The 20,800-nt window shown below is 43.3% G+C and overlaps 1 protein-coding gene across 1 annotated transcript in view; it reads left to right on the forward strand.

Annotated features, from left to right (window-relative positions):
- IL6R (interleukin 6 receptor) overlaps nucleotides 1-20,800 on the forward strand; it is a 73,756-nt gene that overhangs the window by 38,299 nt on the left and 14,657 nt on the right. Inside the window, exons 5-6 of the mRNA XM_073566841.1 lie at nucleotides 292-452; nucleotides 3,894-4,032. Coding sequence (XP_073422942.1) covers nucleotides 292-452; nucleotides 3,894-4,032 — 300 coding nt within the window. The remainder of the gene's footprint in view (nucleotides 1-291; nucleotides 453-3,893; nucleotides 4,033-20,800) is intronic.

The raw sequence follows: 20,800 nt of genomic DNA on the forward strand, positions 1-20,800 counted from the left end.
ATTCACATAATACCATCATAAAGTATCTATATAATATTGTCATCCATATAATACCATATACAGTGTCTATATAATACCATCATCCAGATAATACCGCCATTTACATTAATACATCATACCAATATATGGTAGTGTACTCAATGATCAATGATCCCACTGCTGGTTTCTGTGCAGGGCTAAGGGCAGTGGCCATGGTAGTGGGATGGTCATATTCCACTGATGGTGACCCGGGAGGGCATACGAGGCACCACTTTGCTGTGGTTTATCTTTTATCCTTGTTTCTGCCCCAAGTGCAAATCGGTCCCCCCCTCAATGTACAAGTGACTCCAGTGGAGAAGCATCCAAGGAAGCTGCACGTGCTGTGGAGCCGGCCAGAGTTCTGGGAGGAAACCTTCTATGGCCTCAAGTACCAGGTTCTGTACCAAGTGAAGAACTCGCTTCATCTGTCCAATGTGAGTCACCCCAAAACAACCCGCACACCCCAATGTTTATTGGGAGACCACTTATGGAGGCGAAAGCTGAGAAATGACAGGAAACAGCTAGACTCCAGTAACAGCCAAAGCTGCACTCACCTGACCTCCTCTGCTGAACTGCTCTTCAATCTCAGATCTCTCCTAATAAAACATAAAGCAAGCCAGCCACTCTCCTTCTCCCACCTGCTCATCCTCTCTCTGCTTCTCCTCATTGCTGGTGACATAGCTACCAATCCCGAACCCCCACAGTTAATACCTCCCATTAATTCCCCCTCCTACCGCTCCCTATCTAATATGAACTACCGCAATCTTTCCAATGTAAAACCCGTGCCCTTCACGCCCACCCCTCGTTCCCTCTCTCTTGAGCATACTGGAATACCTGGTCCAACTGCAATAAGCTTCATGTGATTCATGACCTCTTTCTCTCTCGCCATCTTGCCTTCCTCGGCCTCGCAGAATCATGGCTGACACCCTCCGACACGCCTCCCCTGCTGCGCTGTGTTACGACGGCCTCCACTTCACCCACATTCCTCACCCCGGCAACAGACATGGTGGAGGAGTGGGTCTTCTCCTTTCCACTATCTGCACCTTCAACCCAATCCCACCTCTACCCTCCCTTATCCTCCCCTATTTTGAAGTCCACTCGGTCCGCATCTACTCTCCCTCCAACCTTCAAGTGGCTGTCATATACTGACCTCCGAGCCCGGGCCACTGCCTTTATTGACCAATTATTTACCTGGCTTCTTCGCTTTCTTTCCACTGACGTTCCCACTATCATCATGAGTGACTTCAACATTCCCACTGATACACTTCAGTCAACAGCCTCCAAACGTCTGTCCCTTACTTCATCTTTTGGACTTACTCAGTGGTCCTCCGCAGCTACCCACACAGACGGACATACATTAGACCTAGTCTTCACCCGTCTCTGCTCTCTATCTAACTTCACCACCTCCCCTCTCACTCTATCCAACCACCATCTACTCACGTTCTCATCCCTGTCCTCACCTGTCACCCATGTCCAGCAACATGCGCACCCCCGCAGAAAACTCGCACAACTAGACACCCACATGCTCTCTGACTCTATTCTACCACTGCTCTATTCTACCACTGACACTCGTATCCTCACTCCACGACACAGACAGTGCCACTGCTTTCTACCATGCCACTTTAGCATCAGCTATTGACACGGTCGCCCCTCTCATTCATGGCAGAGTATGACGCATCAATAGACAACCCTAGCACAATAACATCACTAAAAAGCTCCGGCAAGTGTCCAGGGTTGCAGAGCGGTGTTGGAAGAAAACAAATTCACAAGATGATTTCACTGCATTCAAACAGGCAGCACTCGCTTTCAAATCTGCCCTCACCTTTGCTAAACAGGCCTACTTCACAACCCTTGTATCTTCCCTATCCTACAACCCCAAACAGTTATTCAAAACTTTTAACTCACTCCTCGGCACACCACTGCCCCATCAAACCTCCCTCGTCTCTGCTGAGGACTTTGCCACACACTTCAAAAATAAGATCGCCCAAACAAGGCAAGACTTTATTGTTCAACCACCACAACCCCTTTGTATACCAGACCAATGTCCAAACCCCATAACTTCCCTCTCCAACATCACTGAAGGGGATTGTAATTTTCTCCTCTCCAAATCACACCTCATCACTTTCAAACATGCCCCAATCACGCCTATCCTTAAAAAGCCAACCCTCGACCTAACCTCTATGTCCAGCTATCGCCCAATATCGCTGCTCCCTTTCACTTCCAAACTCCTGGAGCAGCATGTCCACGCTGTGCTTTACTCCCACCTCTCATCTAACTTGCTCTTTGACAATCTACAATCTGGTTTCCATCCCCATCATTCCACTGAGACTGCCCTGACCAAAATTACTAACGACCTACTTACAGCCAAAACTAATGGGCAATACTCTATACTTCTCCTTCTAGACCTGTCCTCTGCTTTTGACACAGTTGACCACTGCCTCCTACTACAGATCCTCTTCTCCTTTTGGTATCAAAGACCTCGCCCTATCTTGGATCTTCTCATACCTTTCCAACCACACATTCAGCGTCTCCCACTCCCACACTACCTTCTCATCCTACCCTCTCTCTGTTGGAGTCCCCCAAGGCTCTGTTCTAGGACCCCTACTCTTCTCAAGCTGTACACTTGGCCTGGGACAACTTATAAAGTCCCATGGATTCCAGTACCACCTGTATGCTGATGACACTCAGATCTACCTCTCTGGCCCAGACGTCACCTCTCTGCTGTCCAGAATCCCGGAGTGTCTATCAGCCATATCCTCCTTCTCTCGTTTCCTCAAACTCAATGTGGCCAAATCTGAACTCATCATCTTTCCTCCATCTCAAAGATCTTCCTTACCTGATTTATCTATATATCACAATTAATGACATCACGCTTTTCTCCGTACCAGAAGTCCACTGCCTCGGAGTAACCCTTGACTCTGCCCTGTCCTTCAAACCGCATATCCAAGCTCTTTCCACCTCCTGTCGCCTCCAGCTCAAAAATATCTCCAGAATCCGTCCTTTCCTCAGCCCTCAATCTGCTAAAATGTTTGTGCATGCCCTCATTATCCGCCTCAACTACTGCAACATCCTTTTCTGTGGCCTCCCTGCTACCACTCTCGCACCTCTCCAGTCCATCCTTAACTCTGCAGCCTGACTAATTCATCTCTTTCCTCTCTACTCCTCCCCTTCTCCCCTCTGCAAATCTCTTCACTCCCATTCCCTCAGCATATTCAGTTAAAATTATTAATACTGACCTACAAAGCCATCCATATCCTGTCTCCTTCATATGTCTCAGAATTAATCTCCCGATATCTTCCCTCACATAATCTCTGGTCCTCCCAAGACCTCCTTCTCTCCTCCACACTTATTCGCTCCTCACCCAACCGCCTCCAAGACTTCTCCCGAATATCCCCCATCCTCTGGAATTCTTTGCCCCAACATGTCCGACTATCAACCACATTCGGATCCCTCAGACGGAACCAGAAAGTCCACCTCTTCAAGAAAGCTTACAGCCTGCAATGACCCCGCTGCCTCCTCACCACTACTGGAGCTACCGCCTCACCAACACCAAAGCCTCCGCAACCCCCCAGCCTACTGTCTCCTTCCCCACCATCCTGTAGAATGTAAGCCCGCAAGGGCAAGGTCCTCTCACCTCTGTATCAATCTGTAATTGTTAGTTTGTTTACTGTAAGTGATATCTGTAATTTGTATCTGACCTCTTCTCATGTACAGCTCCATGGAATGGTGCTATATAAATAATATATAATATTATATATAAATAATAATAATGTAGATGTTCTCTGGTTACATCCAAAGCTTCATCCAGAATTTATAGGGATCCATCATATGGTAGAGCGTATGCCATGACAACTGTCCTTCTGTATTTCCATCAGGGCACTACTGCAGACACAAGCTTTGTTATTGATGATGCTGTGATGAGAAGAAAACATCTCATCCGAGTGCGAGCGACGGAGGAATACCATGAAAATTGGGGGTCTTGGAGTAAGGAAGCTGAAGGTGTCCCATGGTCAGGTAATCCTCCTTCTACCGCTAGTCTGATTTATTAAGTGTAAGCTTACCACCAGGGGGAGCAGCTCACTGTGTATGTATGTGTGTTTGTATACTGTATATATACAGTGCCTTGCGAAAGTATTCAGCTCCCTGGAACTTTTCACCACATATCATGCTTCAAACATAAAGATATCAAATGTAAATTTTTGGTGAAGAATGAAAAACAAGTGGAACACAATTGTGAAGTTGACCGAAATGTATTGGTTATTTTAGATTTTTGTGGAAATTCAAAAAATGAAAAATGGGGCGTGCAATATTATTCGGCCCCTTTACCTTCAGTGCAACAAACTCACTCCAGAAGTTCATTGTGGATCTCTGATTGATCCAATGTTGTCCTAAATGACTAATGATGATAAATATAATCCACCTGTATGTAATCAAGTCTCTGTATAAATGCACCTGCTCTGTGATAGTCTCAGGTTTCTGTTTGAAGCACAGAGAGCATCATGAAGACCAAGGAACACAACAGGCAGGTCCGTGATACTGTTGTGGAGAGGTTTAAAGCCGGATTTGGATAAAAAATGATTTCCAAAACTTTAAACATCCCAAGGAGCACTGTGCAAGCGACCATATTGAAATGGAAGGACTATCATACCACTGCAAATCTACCAAGACCTGGCCGTCCCTCTAAACTTTCATCTCAAACAAGGAGAAGACTGATCAGAGATGCAGCCAAGAAGCCCATGCTCACTCTGGATGAACTGCAGAGATCTACAGCTGAGGTGGAACAGTCTGTCCATAGGACAACAGTCAGTCGTACACTGCACAAATCTGGCCTTTATGGAAGAGTGGCAAGAAGTAAGCCATTTCTCAAAGATATCCATAAAAAGTGTTGTTTAAAATTTGCAACAAGCCACCTGGGAGACACACCAAACATGTGGAAGAAGGTGCTCTGGTCAGATGAAACCAAAATCGAACTATTTGGCATCAATGCCAAACGATATGTTTGGCGTAAAGGCAGCAAAGCTTATCACCCTGAACGCACCATCCCCACTGTCAAACGTGGTGGCATGCATCATGGTTTGGGCCTGCTTTTCTTCAGCAGGAACAGGGAAGATGGTTAAAATTGATGGGAAGATGGATGGAGCCAAATACAGGACCATTCTTGAAGAAAACCTGTTGGAGACTGCAAAAGACCTGAGACTGGGACGGAGATTTGTCTTCCAAAAAGATGATCCCAAACATAAAGCAAAATCTACAATGGAATGGTTCACAAATAAACCTATCCAGGTGTTAGAATGGCCAAGTCAAAGTCCAGATTTGAATTCAATCGAGAATCTGTGGAAAGAGCTGAAAACTGATGTTCACAAACGATCTCCATCAAATCTCACTGAGCTCGAGCTGTTTGCCAAGGAAGAATGGGCAAGAATTTCAGTCTCTCGATGTACAAAACTGATAGAGACATACCCCAAGCGACTTGCAGCTGTAATCGCAGCAAAAGGAGGCGCAAAAAAGTGTTAAATTAAAGGGGCTGAATAATATTGCACGCCCCACTTTTCAGTTTTAGAATTACCACAAAATTTAAATAAGCAATAAATTTCACTCAATTTCACAATTTTGTGTCCCACTTCTTCATCAAAAATTTACATTTGGTATCTTTATGTTTGAAGCATGATACAGTATGTGGGAAAAGGTTGAAAAGTTCCAGGGAGCCGAATACTTTCGCAAGGCACTGTATAGATATGTATATATATATATATATATACACTCACTGGCCACTTTATTAGGTATACCATGCTAGTAAGGGGTTGGACCCCCTTTTGCCTTCAGAACTGCCTCAATTCTTCGTGGCAGAGATTCAACAAGGTGCTGGAAGCATTCCTCAGAGATTTTGGACCATATTGACATGATGGCATCACACAGTTGGCGCAGATTTGTCGGCTGCACATCCCTGATGCGAATCTCCCGTTCCACCACATCCCAAAGATGCTCTATTGGATTGAGATCTGGTGACTGAGGAGGCCATTTGAGTACAGTAAACTCATTGTCATGTTCAAGAAACCAATCTGAGATGATTCAAGCTTTATGACATGGCGCATTATCCTGCTGAAAGTAGCCATCAGATGTTGGGTACATTGTGGTCATAAAGGGATGGACATGGTCAGCAACAATACTCAGGTAGGCTGTGGCGTTGCAACGATGCTCAATTGGTACCAAGGGGCCCAAAGAGTGCCCAGAAAAAATGACACACCATGACACCACCACCACCAGCCTGAACCGTTGATACAAGGCAGGATGGATCCATGCTTTCATGTTGTTTACGCCAAATTCTGACCCTACCATCCGAATGTCGCAGCAGAAATCGAGACTCATCAGACCAGGCAACGTTTTTCCAATCTTCTACTGTCCAATTTCGATGAGCTTGTGCAAATTGTAGCCTCAGTTTCCTGTTCTTAGCTGAGAGGAGTGGTACCCAGTGTGGTCTTCTGCTGCTGTAGCCCATCTGCCTCAAAGTTCGACGCACTGTGCGTTCAGAGATGCTCTTCTGCCTACCTTGGTTGTAACGGGTGGCAATTTGAGTCACTGTTGCCTTTCTATCAGCTCGAACCAGTCTGCCCATTCTCCTCTGACCTCTGGCATCAACATGGCATTTCCGGCCACAGAACTGCCGCTCACTGGATTTTTTTTCTTTTTCGGACCATTCTCTGTAAACCCTAGAGATGGTTGTGCGTGAAAATCCCAGTAGATCAGCAGTTTCTGAAATTCTCAGACCAGCCCTTCTGGCACCAACAATCATGCCACGTTCAAAGGCACTCAAATCACCTTTCTTCCCCATACTGATGCTCGGTTTGAACTGCAGGAGATTGTCTTGACCATGTCTACATGCCTAAATGCACTGAGTTGCCGCCATGTGATTGGCTGATTAGAAATTAAGTCTTAACACACAGTTGGACAGGTGTACCTAATAAAGTGGCCAGTGAGTGTATATATATATATATATATATATATATATATAGCAACTATGTTCTCCATCAACCCAAAAGACTCATAGATATCAAAGCTTAATATTTTTGGAAGTTGGAGTGGGTTTTTTTAGATTTGGCTATCTTAGGAGGATATCTGCTTGTGCAGGTAACTATTACAGTGTAGAATTATTAGGCAACTTAATAAAAACCAAATATATACCCATCTCACTTGTTTATTTTCACCAGGTAAACCAATAGAGCAACACAAAATTTAGAAATAAACATTTCTGACATTCAAAAACAAAACAAAAAAAATCAGTGACCAACATAGCCACCTTTCTTTACAATGACACTCAAAAGCCTTCCATCCATAGAGTCTGTCAGTTGCTTGATCTGCTTACGATCAACATTGCGTGCAGCAGCCACCACAGCCTCCCAGACACTGTTCGGAGAGGTGTAATGTTTTCACTCCCTGTAGATCTCACATTTTATGAGGGACCACAGGTTCTCTATGGGGTTCAGATCAGGTGAACAAGGGGCCATGTCATTATTTTTTCTTCTTTTAGACCTTTACTGGCCAGCCACGCTGTGGAGTATTTGGATGCATGTGATGGAGCATTGTCCTGCATGAAAATCATGTTTTTCTTGAACGATACCGACTTCTTCCTGTACCACTGCTTGAAGAAGGTGTCTTCCAGAAACTGGCAGTAGGTCTGGGAGTTGAGCTTCACTCCATCCTCAACCCGAAAAGGTCCCAAAAGTTCATTTTTGATGATACCAGCCAATACCAGTACCCCACCTCCAACTTGCTGGCGTCTGAGTCGGAGTGGTGCTCTCTGCCCTTTACTGATCCAGCCTCGGGCCCATCCATCTGGCCCATCAAGGGTCACTCTCATTTCATCAGTCCATAAAACCTTAGAAAAATCAGTCTTAAGATATTTCTTGGCCCAGTCTTGACGTTTTATCTTACGTTTCTTGTTCAAAGGTGGTCACTTTTCAGCCTTCCTTACCTTGGCCATGTCTCTGAGTGTGGCACACCTTGTGCTTTTTGATAGTCCAGTAACGTTGTAGCTCTGAAATATGGCAAAACTGGTGGCAAATGGCATCTTGGCAGCTTGACGCTTCATTTTCCTCAATTCATGGGCAGTTATTTTGTGCCTTTTTTTATCAACACGCTTCTTGCGACCCTGTTGGCTATTTGCCATGAAACGCTTGATTGTTCGGTGATCACGCTTCAAAAGTTTGGCAATTTCAAGACTGCTGCATCCCTCTGCAAGACATCTCACAATTTTTGACTTTTCAGAGTCCGTCAAATCTTTCTTCGGACCCATTTTGCCAAAGGAAAGGAAGTTGCCTAATAATTAAGCACACCTTATATAGGTTGTTGATGTCATTAGATCACACCCCTCCTCATTACAGAGATGCAAATCACCTGATTTACATAATTAGCAGTTGGCTTTCAAGCCTATACAGCTTGGAGTAGGACAACAGGTATAAAAAGGATGATGTGATCAAAATACTCATTTGCCTAATAATTCTGCACCCAGTGTATATATACACACTGCTCGAAAAAATAAAGGGAACACTAAAATACCACATCCTAGATATCTCTGAATGAAATATTCCAGTTGCAAATTTTTATTCATTGCATAGTGGAATGTGTTCAGAACAATAAAACACAACAATTATCAATGTAAATCAAAATGAATATCCCATGGAGGTCTGGATTTGGAATGATACTCAAAATCAAAGTGGAAAATCAAATTACAAGCTGATCCAAATTCAGTGGAAATTCCTCATGACAAGGAAAAGATGCTCAGTATTGTGTGGGACCTCCACGTGCCTGTATGACCTCCCTACTGTACAATGCCTAGACATGCTCCTGATGAGGCGGCGGATGGTCTCCTGAGGGATCTCCTCCCAGATCTGGACTAAAGCATCCGCCAACTCCTGGACAGTCTGTGGTGCAACGTGACATTGGTGGATAGAGCGAGACATGATGTCCCAGATGTGCTCAATCGGATTCAGGTTTGGGGAGCGGGTGGGCCAGTCCATAGCTTCAATGCCTTCATCTTGCAGGAACTGCTGACACACTCCAGCCACATGAGGTCTTGCATTGTCCTACATTAGGAGGAACCCAGGACCAACCGCACCAGCATATAGTCTCACAAGGGGTCTGAGGATCTCATCTAGGTACCTAATGGCAGTCAGGCTACCTCTGGCGAGCACTTGAAGGGTTGTGTGGCCCTCCAAAGAAATGCCACCCCACACCATTACTGACCCACTGCCAAACCAGTCATGCTGAAGGATGTTACAGGCAGCAGTTTGCTCTCTGTGACGTCTCCAGACTCTGTCACGTCTGTCACATGTGCTCATTTTAAACCTGCTTTCATCTGTGAAGAGCCCAGGGCGAATTTGCCAATCCTGGTGTTCTGTGGCAAATGCCAAGCATCCTGCACGGTGTTGGGCTGTGAGCACAACCCCCATCTGTGGACGTCGGACCCTCAAACCATCCTCATGGAGTTGGTTTCTAACCGTTCGTGCAGACACATGCACATTTGTGGCCTGCTGGAGGTCATTTTGCAGTGCTCTGGCAGTGCTGCTCCTTGCACAAAGGCGGAGGTAGCGGTCCTGCTGCTAGGTTGTTGCCCTCTTACGGCCCCTTAACATCTCCTGGTGTACTGGCCTGTCTGCTGGTAGCACCTCCAGCCTCTGAACACTACGCTGACAGACACAGCAAACCTTCTTGCCACAGCTCGCATTGATGTGCCATCCTGGATGAGCTGCACTACCTGAGCCACTTGTGTGGGTTGTAGAGTTCGTCTCATGCTACCACGAGTGTGAAAGCAGAACCAACATTCAAAAGTGACCAAAACATCAGCCAGAAAGCATTGGTACTGAGATGTGGTCTGTGGTCCTCACCTGCAGAACCACTCCTTTATTGAATGTGTCTTGATAATTGCCTATAATTTCCATCTGTTTTCTATTCCATTTGCACAACACCATGTGAAATTGATTGTCAATCAGTGTTGCTTCCTATGTGGACAGTTTGATTTCACAGAAGTTTGATTTACTTGGAGCCATATTCTGTTGTTTAAGTCTTCCCTTTATTTTTTTGAGCAGAGTATATATATCTAATATATAATGCTCAATGTGTGTATGTATGTTGTGTGTGTGTGTGTGTGTGTGTGTGTGTGTGTATGTCTGGGATTGGCATCCGCACTGTCGCAGCTACAGCCTCAAAATTTGGCACAGTCACACGTCTGGACCCCAAGAGTGTCCTAAGCTATGTTGTGAGGCAAAATTTTAACCCCACGCGTTCCAATTCACCAAACAATTTTTCCCCTATCTACATAATGGGGAAAAAGTGTGTGTATCAAGCCCCGCCCCTCATTATGATGTCATAATGGTTGCCATGGCGACACTGATGTCATCATAGGTTGCAAGCCCGGCCGCTCATTATGATGTCATAATAGTTGACTATGGGATGGAGGATGTGTGATGGGTATATGGGCACTGGACTATAAGATGGAGGATATGTATGACGGGTATATGGGTACGGGACTATGGGATGGAGGATATGTATGATGGGTATATTGGCATGGGACTATGGGATGGAGAATACGTACACTGTGTGCAGAATTATTAGGCAAATGAGTATTTTGATCACATCATCCTTTTTACACATGTTGTCCTACTGCAAGCTGTATAGGCTTGAAAGCCAACTGCCAATTATGTAAATCAGGTGATTTGCATCTCTGTAATAAGGAGGGGTGTGGTCTAATGACATCAACAACCTATATAAGGTGTGCTTAATTATTAGGCAACTTCCTTTCCTTTGGCAAAATGGGTCCGAAGAATGATTTGATGGACTCTGAAAAGTCAAAAATTGTGAGATGTCTTGCAGAGGGATGCAGCAGTCTTGAAATTGCCAAACTTTTGAAGCGTGATCACCGAACAATCAAGCGCTTCATGGCAAATAGCCAACAGGGTCGCAAGAAGCGTGTTGATAAAAAAAGGCACAAAATAACTGCCCATGAATTGAGGAAAATGAAGCGTCAAGCTGCCAAGATGCCATTTGCCACCAGTTTTGCCATATTTCAGAGCTACAACGTTACTGGACTATCAAAAAGCACAAGGTGTGCCACACTCAGAGACATGGCCAAGGTAAGGAAGGCTGAAAAGTGACCACCTTTGAACAAGAAACGTAAGATAAAACGTCAAGACTGGGCCAAGAAATATCTTAAGACTGATTTTTCTAAGGTTTTATGGACTGATGAAATGAGAGTGACCCTTGATGGGCCAGATGGATGGGCCCGAGGCTGGATCAGTAAAGGGCAGAGAGCACCACTCCGACTCAGACGCCAGCAAGGTGGAGGTGGGGTACTGGTATTGGCTGGTATCATCAAAAATGAACTTTTGGGACCTTTTCGGGTTGAGGATGGAGTAAAGCTCAACTCCCAGACCTACTGCCAGTTTCTGGAAGACACCTTCTTCAAGCAGTGGTACAGAGAGAAGTCGGTATCATTCAAGAAAAACATGATTTTCATGCAGGACAATCCTCCATCACATGTATCCAAATACTCCACAGCGTGGCTGGCCAGTAAAGGTCTAAAAGAAGAAAAAATAATGACATGGCCCCCTTGTTCACCTGATCTGAACCCCATAGAGAACCTGTGGTCCCTCATAAAATGTGAGATCTACAGGAGGGAAAACAGTACACCTCTCGGAACAGTGTCTGGGAGGCTGTGGTGTCTGCTGCACGCAATGTTGATCGTAAACAGATCAAGCAACTGACAGAATCTATGGATGGAAGGCTTTTGAGTGTCATCGTAAAGAAAGGTGGCTATATTGGTCACTGATTTTTTTTTTTTTGTTTTTGAATGTCAGAAATGTTTATTTCTAAATTTTGTGTTGTTATATTGGTTTACGTGGTGAAAATAAACAAGTGAGATGGGTATATATTGGGTTTTTATTAAGTTGCCTAATAATTCTGCACAGTAATAGTTACCTGAAAAAAAAGATATCCTCCTAAGATAGCCAAATCTAAAAAAAACCCACTCCAACTTCCAAAAATATTAAGCTTTGATATTTATGAGTCTTTTGGGTTGATTGAGAATATAGTTGTTATTCAATAATAAAAAGAATCCTCTCAAATACAACTTGCCTAATAATTCTGCACGCAATGTATGATGGATATATGGGCATGGGACTATGGGATGGAGGATGTGTGATGGGTATATGGGCACTGGACTATGGGATGGAGGATATGTATGATGGGTATATGGGCACGGGACTATGTGATGGCGGATATGTATGATGGGTATATGGGCACAGGACTATGGGATAGAGGATATGTGTGATGGGTATATGGGCATGGGACTATGAGATGAAGGATGTGAGATGGGTATATGGGCACTCCACTATGGGATGGCGAATATGTATGATGGGTATATGGGCATGGGACTATGGGATGGAGAATATGTATGATGGGTATATGGGCATGGGACTATGGGATGGAGGATGTGTGATGGGTATATGGGCACTCGACTATGGGTTGGAGGATATATATGATGGGTATATGGGCACGGGACTATGGGATGGAGGATAATTATAATTTGCTATAACTAACCACAGTTAGTTACTATGCCCGGGCAGCGCCGGGCTCTTCAGCTAGTATATATATATATATATCACGGTATGCAGATGTGTATACAGCCACTATTGGGTATACTGATGTGTATATACAACTACCACTAGGGGGAACTCACTGTATACAGATGAATATAGATAAGGCCACCACTAGGGGGAGCTCACTGTACACAGATGTGTATATACAGCCACCAATAGGGGGAGCTCTTTTGTACAGATGTATATAAACAGCCACCACTGGGGTAAGCACACTTTGTACAGATGTATATATACAGCCACCAATAGGGGGAGCTCACTGTGCACAGATGTATATATTATTGCCAAGAAAAAGAATTTGAATGGCACTCACCAGGTAAAAGCTTTCAAGACTTTATTGGGGAATCCTTGACAGGAGTAACGACGATCGTTTCGCGCACACACTGCGCTTCCACAGGTCAAGGATTCCCCAATAAAGTCTTGAAAGCTTGTACCTGGTGAGTGCCATTCAAATTCTTTTTCTTGGCAATATGATGAACTTTGTGGTTTTGATGTGAATGAGCACCTATGGGTAATCTTGGAAGTATTTTAGCCGGAGGTGTGAGCTTGTTAACAGTGCCGTCCAGCTTTCTTCTTTGAACAATACAGATGTATATATACAGCTACCACTAGGGGGGAACTCACTGTATACAGATGTATATATAAAGCCACCACTAGGGGGAGCTCACTGTGTACAGATGTATATATACAGTCATCAATAGGGGGAACTCACTGTGTACAGATATATACAGTGGGGCAAAAAAGTATTTAGTCAGTCAGCAATAGTGCAAGTTCCACCACTTAAAAAGATGAGAGGCGTCTGTAATTTACATCATAGGTAGACCTCAACTATGGGAGACAAACTGAGAAAAAAAAATCCAGAAAATCACATTGTCTGTTTTTTTTTCATTTTATTTGCATATTATGGTGGAAAATAAGTATTTGGTCAGAAACAAAATTTCATCTCAATACTTTGTGATATATCCTTTGTTGGCAATGACAGAGGTCAAACGTTTTCTGTAAGTCTTCACAAGGTTGCCACACACTGTTGTTGGTATGTTGGCCCATTCCTCCATGCAGATCTCCTCTAGAGCAGTGATGTTTTTGGCTTTTCGCTTGGCAACACGGACTTTCAACTCCCTCCAAAGGTTTTCTATAGGGTTGAGATCTGGAGACTGGCTAGGCCACTCCAGGACCTTGAAATGCTTCTTACGAAGCCACTCCTTCGTTGCCCTGGCGGTGTGCTTTGGATCATTGTCATGTTGAAAGACCCAGCCACGTTTCATCTTCAATGCCCTTGCTGATGGAAGGAGGTTTTCACTCAAAATCTCACGATACATGGCCCCATTCATTCTTTCATGTACCTGGATCAGTCGTCCTGGCCCCTTTGCAGAGAAACAGCCCCAAAGCATGATGTTTCCACCACCATGCTTTACAGTAGGTATGGTGTTTGATGGATGCAACTCAGTATTCTTTTTCCTCCAAACACGACAAGTTGTGTTTCTACCAAACAGTTCCAGTTTGGTTTCATCAGACCATAGGACATTCTCCCAAAACTCCTCTGGATCATCCAAATGCTCTCTAGCAAACTTCAGATGGGCCCGGACATGTACAGGCTTAAGCAGTGGGACACGTCTGGCACTGCAGGATCTGAGTCCATGGTGGCATAGTGTGTTACTTATGGTAGGCCTTGTTACATTGGTCCCAGCTCTCTGCAGTTCATTCACTAGGTCCCCCCGCATGGTTCTGGGATTTTTGCTCACCGTTCTTGTGATCATTCTGACCCCACGGGGTGGGATTTTGCGTGGAGCACCAGATCGAGGGAGATTATCAGTGGTCTTGTATGTCTTCCATTTTCTAATTATTGCTCCCACAGTTGATTTCTTCACTCCAAGCTGGTTGGCTATTGCAGATTCAGTCTTCCCAGCCTGGTGCAGGGCTACAATTTTGTTTCTGGTGTCCTTTGACAGCTCTTTGGTCTTCACCATAGTGGAGTTTGGAGTCAGACTGTTTGAGGGTGTGTACAGGTGTCTTTTTATACTGATAACAAGTTTAAACAGGTGCCATTACTACAGGTAATGAGTGGAGGAAAGAGGAGACTCTTAAAGAAGAAGTTACAGGTCTGTGAGAGCCAGAAATCTTGATTGCTTGTTTCTGACCAAATACTTATTTTCCACCATAATATGCAAATAAAATGAAAAAAAAACAGACAATGTGATTTTCTGGATTTTTTTTTCTCAGTTTGTCTCCCATAGTTGAGGTCTACCTATGATGTAAATTACAGACGCCTCTCATCTTTTTAAGTGGTGGAACTTGCACTATTGCTGACTGACTAAATACTTTTTTGCCCCACTGTATATATATATAGAGCTACAACTAGGGGGAACTCACTATATACAGATGTGAATATACCAGCACCACAAGGAGAAGCTCACTGTGTACAGATGTACAGTCATGGCCAAAAGTTTTGAGAATGACACAAATATTATATTTTCACATGATCTGCTGCCCTCTGGTTTTTATGTGTGTTTGTCAGATGTTTTTATCACATACAGAAATATAATTGCAATCATATTATGAGTAACAAAAGGTTATATTGACAGAATGAGTTAATGCAGCAAGTCAATATTTGCAGTGTTGACCCTTCTTCTTTAGGACCTCAACAATTCTTCCTGGCATGCTCTCAATCAACTTCTGGATCAAATCCTGACTGATAGCAGTCCATTCTTGCAAAATCAATGCTTTTATTTTGTCTGAATTTGAAGGTTTTTGTTTGTCCACCCGTCTCTTGATGATTGACCACAAGTTCTCAATGGGATTAAGATCTGGGGAGTTTCCAGGCCATGGTCCCAAAATCTCTATGTTTTGTTCCCTGAGCCATTTAGTTATCACCTTTGCTTTATGGCAAGGTGCTCCATCATGTTGAAAAAGGCATTGTTGATCGCCAAACTGCTCTTGGACGGTTGGGAGAAGTTGCTCTTGGAGGACATTCTGGTACCATTCTTTATTCATGGCTGTGTTTTTAGGCAAGACTGAGAGAGAACTCATTCCCTTGGCTGAGAAGCAACCCCACACTTGAATGGTTTCAGGATGCTTGACAGTTGGCATGAGACAAGACTGGTGGTAGCGCTCACCTGGTCTTCTCCGAATAAGCCGTTTTCCAGATGTCCCAAACAATCGAAAAGGGGATTCATCAGAGAAAATGACTTTACCCCAGTCCTCAGCAGTCCACTCCCTGTACCTCTTGCAGAATATCAGTCTGTCCATGATGTTTTTCCTGGAGAGAAGTGGCTTCTTTGCTGCCCTCCTTGAGACCAGGCCTTGCTCTAAGAGTCTCCGCCTCACAGTGCGTGCAGATGCACTCACACCTGCCTGCTGCCATTCCTGAGCAAGCTCTGCACTGCTGGTAGCCCAATCCCGCAGCTGAAACACTTTTAAGAGGCGGTCCTGGCGCTTGCTGGTCTTTCTTGCAGGGCTGTGGAGTCGGTAAGCCAAACCTGCGACTCCGACTCCGACTCCTCAATTTCCCTTACACCGACTCCGACTCCAACTCCGACTCCACGACTCCGACTCCGACTCCCACACATATTGCTTATATTTAAGTGAAAAATTTATTGTAGTACAATGTGAACCTCAGACATTTAATCATTTTTATGATCCAATAATCAAGATGTTTAGATAGAACAGAATATATATTGGTGTACTACCCGGTTTTCATTCTTTTTGGTACAGATACGATATGGATAGACAGATATGGATAAATGGATATATAGATAGAGCAGATTTCTAATCTGCTTTTGCTATTGAAAACATTATCTATGAGCTCAAAAACCTTTCAGGTGATGCAGTTTTTTAAAAAGATGATCAGCTTTTGCAGCTGAAAAACGTATCCTCAAAAAACACAGGAAAAACGTTGTGTGTGAATGTAGCCTTAGATCAGGAATATAACAGCCATTTATAGGACATTTCATAACTTTCCCAAACTCCTATGAAAAAATATTCAGCACATCCTGCATTGAATTACTGTACCCAATTTATTATATATTTTAGGAGTCGGAGTCGGTCCATTTTATACCGACTCCAACTCCGACTCCGACTCCACCAAAATGAGCACCGACTCCACGACTCCGACTCCGACTCCACAGCCCTGCTTTCTTGGGCACCCTGGAGCCTTTTTGGCAACAAGGGAACCTCTCTCCTTGAAGTTCTTGATGATGCGATAGATTGTTGACTGAGGTGCAATCTTTCTAACTGCGATACTCTTCCCTGTTAGGCCATTTTTGTGCAGTGCAATGATGACTGCATGTGTTTCTTTAGAGATAACCATGGTTAACAGAAGAGAAACAATGATGCCAAGCACCAGCCTCCTTTTAAAGTGTCCAGTGGTGTCATTCTTACTTAATCACGACAGATTGATCTCCAGCCCTGTTCTCATCAACACCCACACCTGTGTTAATGGAGCAATCACTGAAACGATGTTAGCTGGTCCTTTTAAGGCAGGGTTGCAATGATGTTGAAATGTGTATTGGGGGATAAAGTTAATTTTCTAGGCAAATATTGACTTTGCAAGTAATTGCTGTTAAGCTGATCACTCTTTATAACATTCTGGAGTATATGCAAATTGCCATTAGAAAAAATGAAGCAGTAGACTTTGTAAAAATTAATATTTGTGTCATTCTCAAAACTTTTGGCCATGACTGTATATATACAGCTACCACTAAGGGAAACTCACAATATACAGATGTGAATATACCAGCACCACTAGGGGGAGCTCACTGTATACATATGTGTATATACAACCACCACTAGGAGGGAGCTCACTGTATACAGATGTATATATAAAGCCACCACTAGGGGGATCTCACTGTGTACAGATGTATATATACAGTCATCAATAGGGGTAACTCACTGTGTACAGATGTGTATATATAGAGCTACAACTAGGGGAAACTCACTATATACAGATGTGAATATACCAGCAGCACAAGGGGAAGCACACTGTGTACAGATCTATATATACAGTTACCACTAAGGGAAACCCACTATATACAGATGTGAATATACCAGCACCACTAGGGGGAGCTCACTGTATACATACAGTCATATGTTAAAGTTTGGGCACCACTATTAATGTTAACCTTTTTTCTTTATAATAATTTTGGTTTTTGCAACAGCTATTTCAGTTTCATATCTCTAATAACTGATGGACTCAGTTATATTTCTGGATTCAAATGAGGTTTATTGTACTAACAGAAAATGTGCAATCTGCATTTAAACAAAATTTGACCTGTGGAAAAGTATGGGCACCCTTATCATTTTCTTGATTTGAACACTCCTAACTACTTTTTACTGACTTCCTGAAGCACTAAATTGGTTTTGTAACCTCATTGAGCTTTGAACTTCATAGCCAGGTGTATCAAATCATGAGAAAAGGTATTTAAGGTGGCCACTTGCAAGTAGTTCTCCTATTTGATTCTCCTATGAAGAGTGGCATCATGGGCTCCTCAAAACAACTCTCAAATGATCTGAAAACAAAGATTATTATTATTATTATTATTATTATTTATTGTTATAGCGCCATTTATTCCATGGCGCTTTACATTCAACATAGCTTTTCAGGGGAAGGATACAAAAAGTTGTCTCAGAGATTTAACCTGTCAGTTTCCACTGTGAGGAACATAGTAAGGAAATGGAAGAACACAGGTACAGTTCTTGTTAAGCCCAGAAGTGGCAGGCCAAGAAAAATATCAGAAAGGCAGAGGAGAAGAATGGTGAGAACAGTCAAGGACAATCCACAGACCACCTCCAAAGACCTGCAGCATCATCTTGCTGCAGATGGTGTCACTGTGCATTGGTCAACAATACAGCGCACTTTGCACAAGGAGAAGCTGTATGGGAGAGTGATGCGAAATAAGCCGTTTCTGCAAGCACGCCACCAGAGTCGCCTGAGGTATGCAAAAGCACATTTGGACAAGCCAGTTACATCTTGGAAGAAGGTCCTGTGGACTGATGAAACAAAGATTGAGTTGTTTGGTCATACAAAAAGGCGTTATGCATGGAGGCTAAAAAACACAGCATTCCAAGAAAAACACTTGCTACCCAAAGTAAAATTTGGTGGAGGTTCCATCATGCTTTGGGGCTGTGTGGCCAATGCTGGCACCGGGAATCTTGTTAAAGTTGAGGGTCGCATGGATTCAACTCAGTATCAGCAGATTCTTGACAATAATGTGCAAGAATCAGTGACGAAGTTGAAGTTATGCAGGAGATGGATATTTCAGCAAGACAATGATCCAAAACACCGCTCCAAATCTACTCAGGCATTCATGCAGAGGAACAATTACAATGTTCTGGAATGGCCATCCCAGTCCCCAGACCTGAATATCATTGAACATCTGTGGGATGATTTGAAGCGGGCTGTCCATGCTCGGCGACCATCAAACTTAACTGAACTGGAATTGTTTTGTAAACAGGAATGGTCACAAATACCTTCATCCAGGATCCAGGAACTCAATAGCTACAGGAAGCGACTAGAGGCTGTTATTTTTTGCAAAAGGAGGATCTACGAAATATTTATGTCACTTTTATGTTGAGGTGCCCATACTTTTCCACAGGTCAAATTTTGTTTAAATGCAGATTGCACATTTTCTGTTAGTACAATAAACCTCATTTGAATCCAGAAATATAACTGAGTCCATCAGTTATTAGATATATGAAACTAAAATAGCTGTTGCAAAAACCAAAATTGTTATAAAGAAAAAAGGTTAACATTAATAGGGGTGCCCAAACTTTAACATATGACTGTATGTGTACATACAACCACCACTAGGAGGGAGCTCACTGTATACAGATGTGGATAATAATAATAATTTTATTTCTATAGTGCCAACATATTCCGCAGCACTTTACATTATAGATGGGACTTGTACAGACAATAGACATTACAGCATAGCATACCAATAAACACATAGATCAAAACAGATACCTAGAGGAATGAGGGCCCTGCTCGCAAGCTTACAATCTATAAGGGAAAAGGGGAGACACGAAAGGTGGATGGTAACAATTGCTTTTATTTTTATGGTTTGGACCTTCCCTAGTGTAAGAATCGGGTGTTCCTGTTGCTGCATGAACCAGTTAACAGTCTAAGTATGTAACAGTACAGACACAGAGGGCTATTAAATGCAAAAAGCATGTGAGAACATGATGCGAGGAACCTGGTTATGGTGAAAAATTTAGAAATGAGCCACACAGGGATATTTACGTTAATGCGTTGAGATGATAGGCCTGTAATATTATACTTTTCAAGAAAGGCATCCAGTCCCTTCTTAAATTTTAGTAGGGAATCACTCATTACAACATCATATGGCAGAGAGTTCCATAGTCTCACTGCTCTTACAGTAAAGAATCCGTGTCTGTGATTATGCTTAAACCTTCTTTCCTCCAAACGTAGAGGATGCCCCGTTGTCCCCGTCACAGGTCTAAGAGTAAAGAGATCATTAGAAAGGTCTTTGTACTGTCCCCGCATATATTTATACACTGTAATAAGATCACCCCTAAGCCTTCGATTTTCCAAACTAAATAACCCCAAGTGTAATAACCTGTCTTGGTATTGCAGACCCCCCAGTTCCCTAATAACCTTGGTCGCTCTTCTCTGCACCCACTCCAGTTCAGCTATGTCTTTCTTATACACCGGAGACCAGAACTGTACGCAGTATTCTAAGTGAGGTCGCACTAGTGTCTTATATAGAGGTAAAACTATGTTCTCCTCATGAGCATCTATGCCTCTTTTAATGCATCCCATTATTTTATTTGCCTTTGCAGCAGCTACCTGACACTGGCCACTAAATGTGAGTTTGTCGTCCACCCATACACCCAGGTCTTTTTCAGTGACAGTTTTGCCCAGTGTTTTACAATTAAGCACATAATTATACATCTTGTTCGTTCTACCCAAGTGCATGACCTTACATTTATCCCCATTAAAGCTCATTTGCCATTTATCAGCCCAAGCTTCTAGTTTACATAAATCCTCCTGTAATATAAAATTGTCCTCCTCTGTATTGATTACCCTGCAGAGTTTAGTGTCATCTGCAAATATTGAAATTCTACTCTCTATGCCCCCTACAAGGTCATTAATAAATATGTTAAAAAGAAGCGGGCCC

Source organism: Dendrobates tinctorius, unplaced genomic scaffold (assembly GCF_039654945.1).
Source record: "Dendrobates tinctorius isolate UK_male_01 unplaced genomic scaffold, ASM3965494v1 ptg000019l, whole genome shotgun sequence".
Taxonomy (NCBI): Eukaryota; Metazoa; Chordata; class Amphibia; order Anura; family Dendrobatidae; genus Dendrobates; species Dendrobates tinctorius.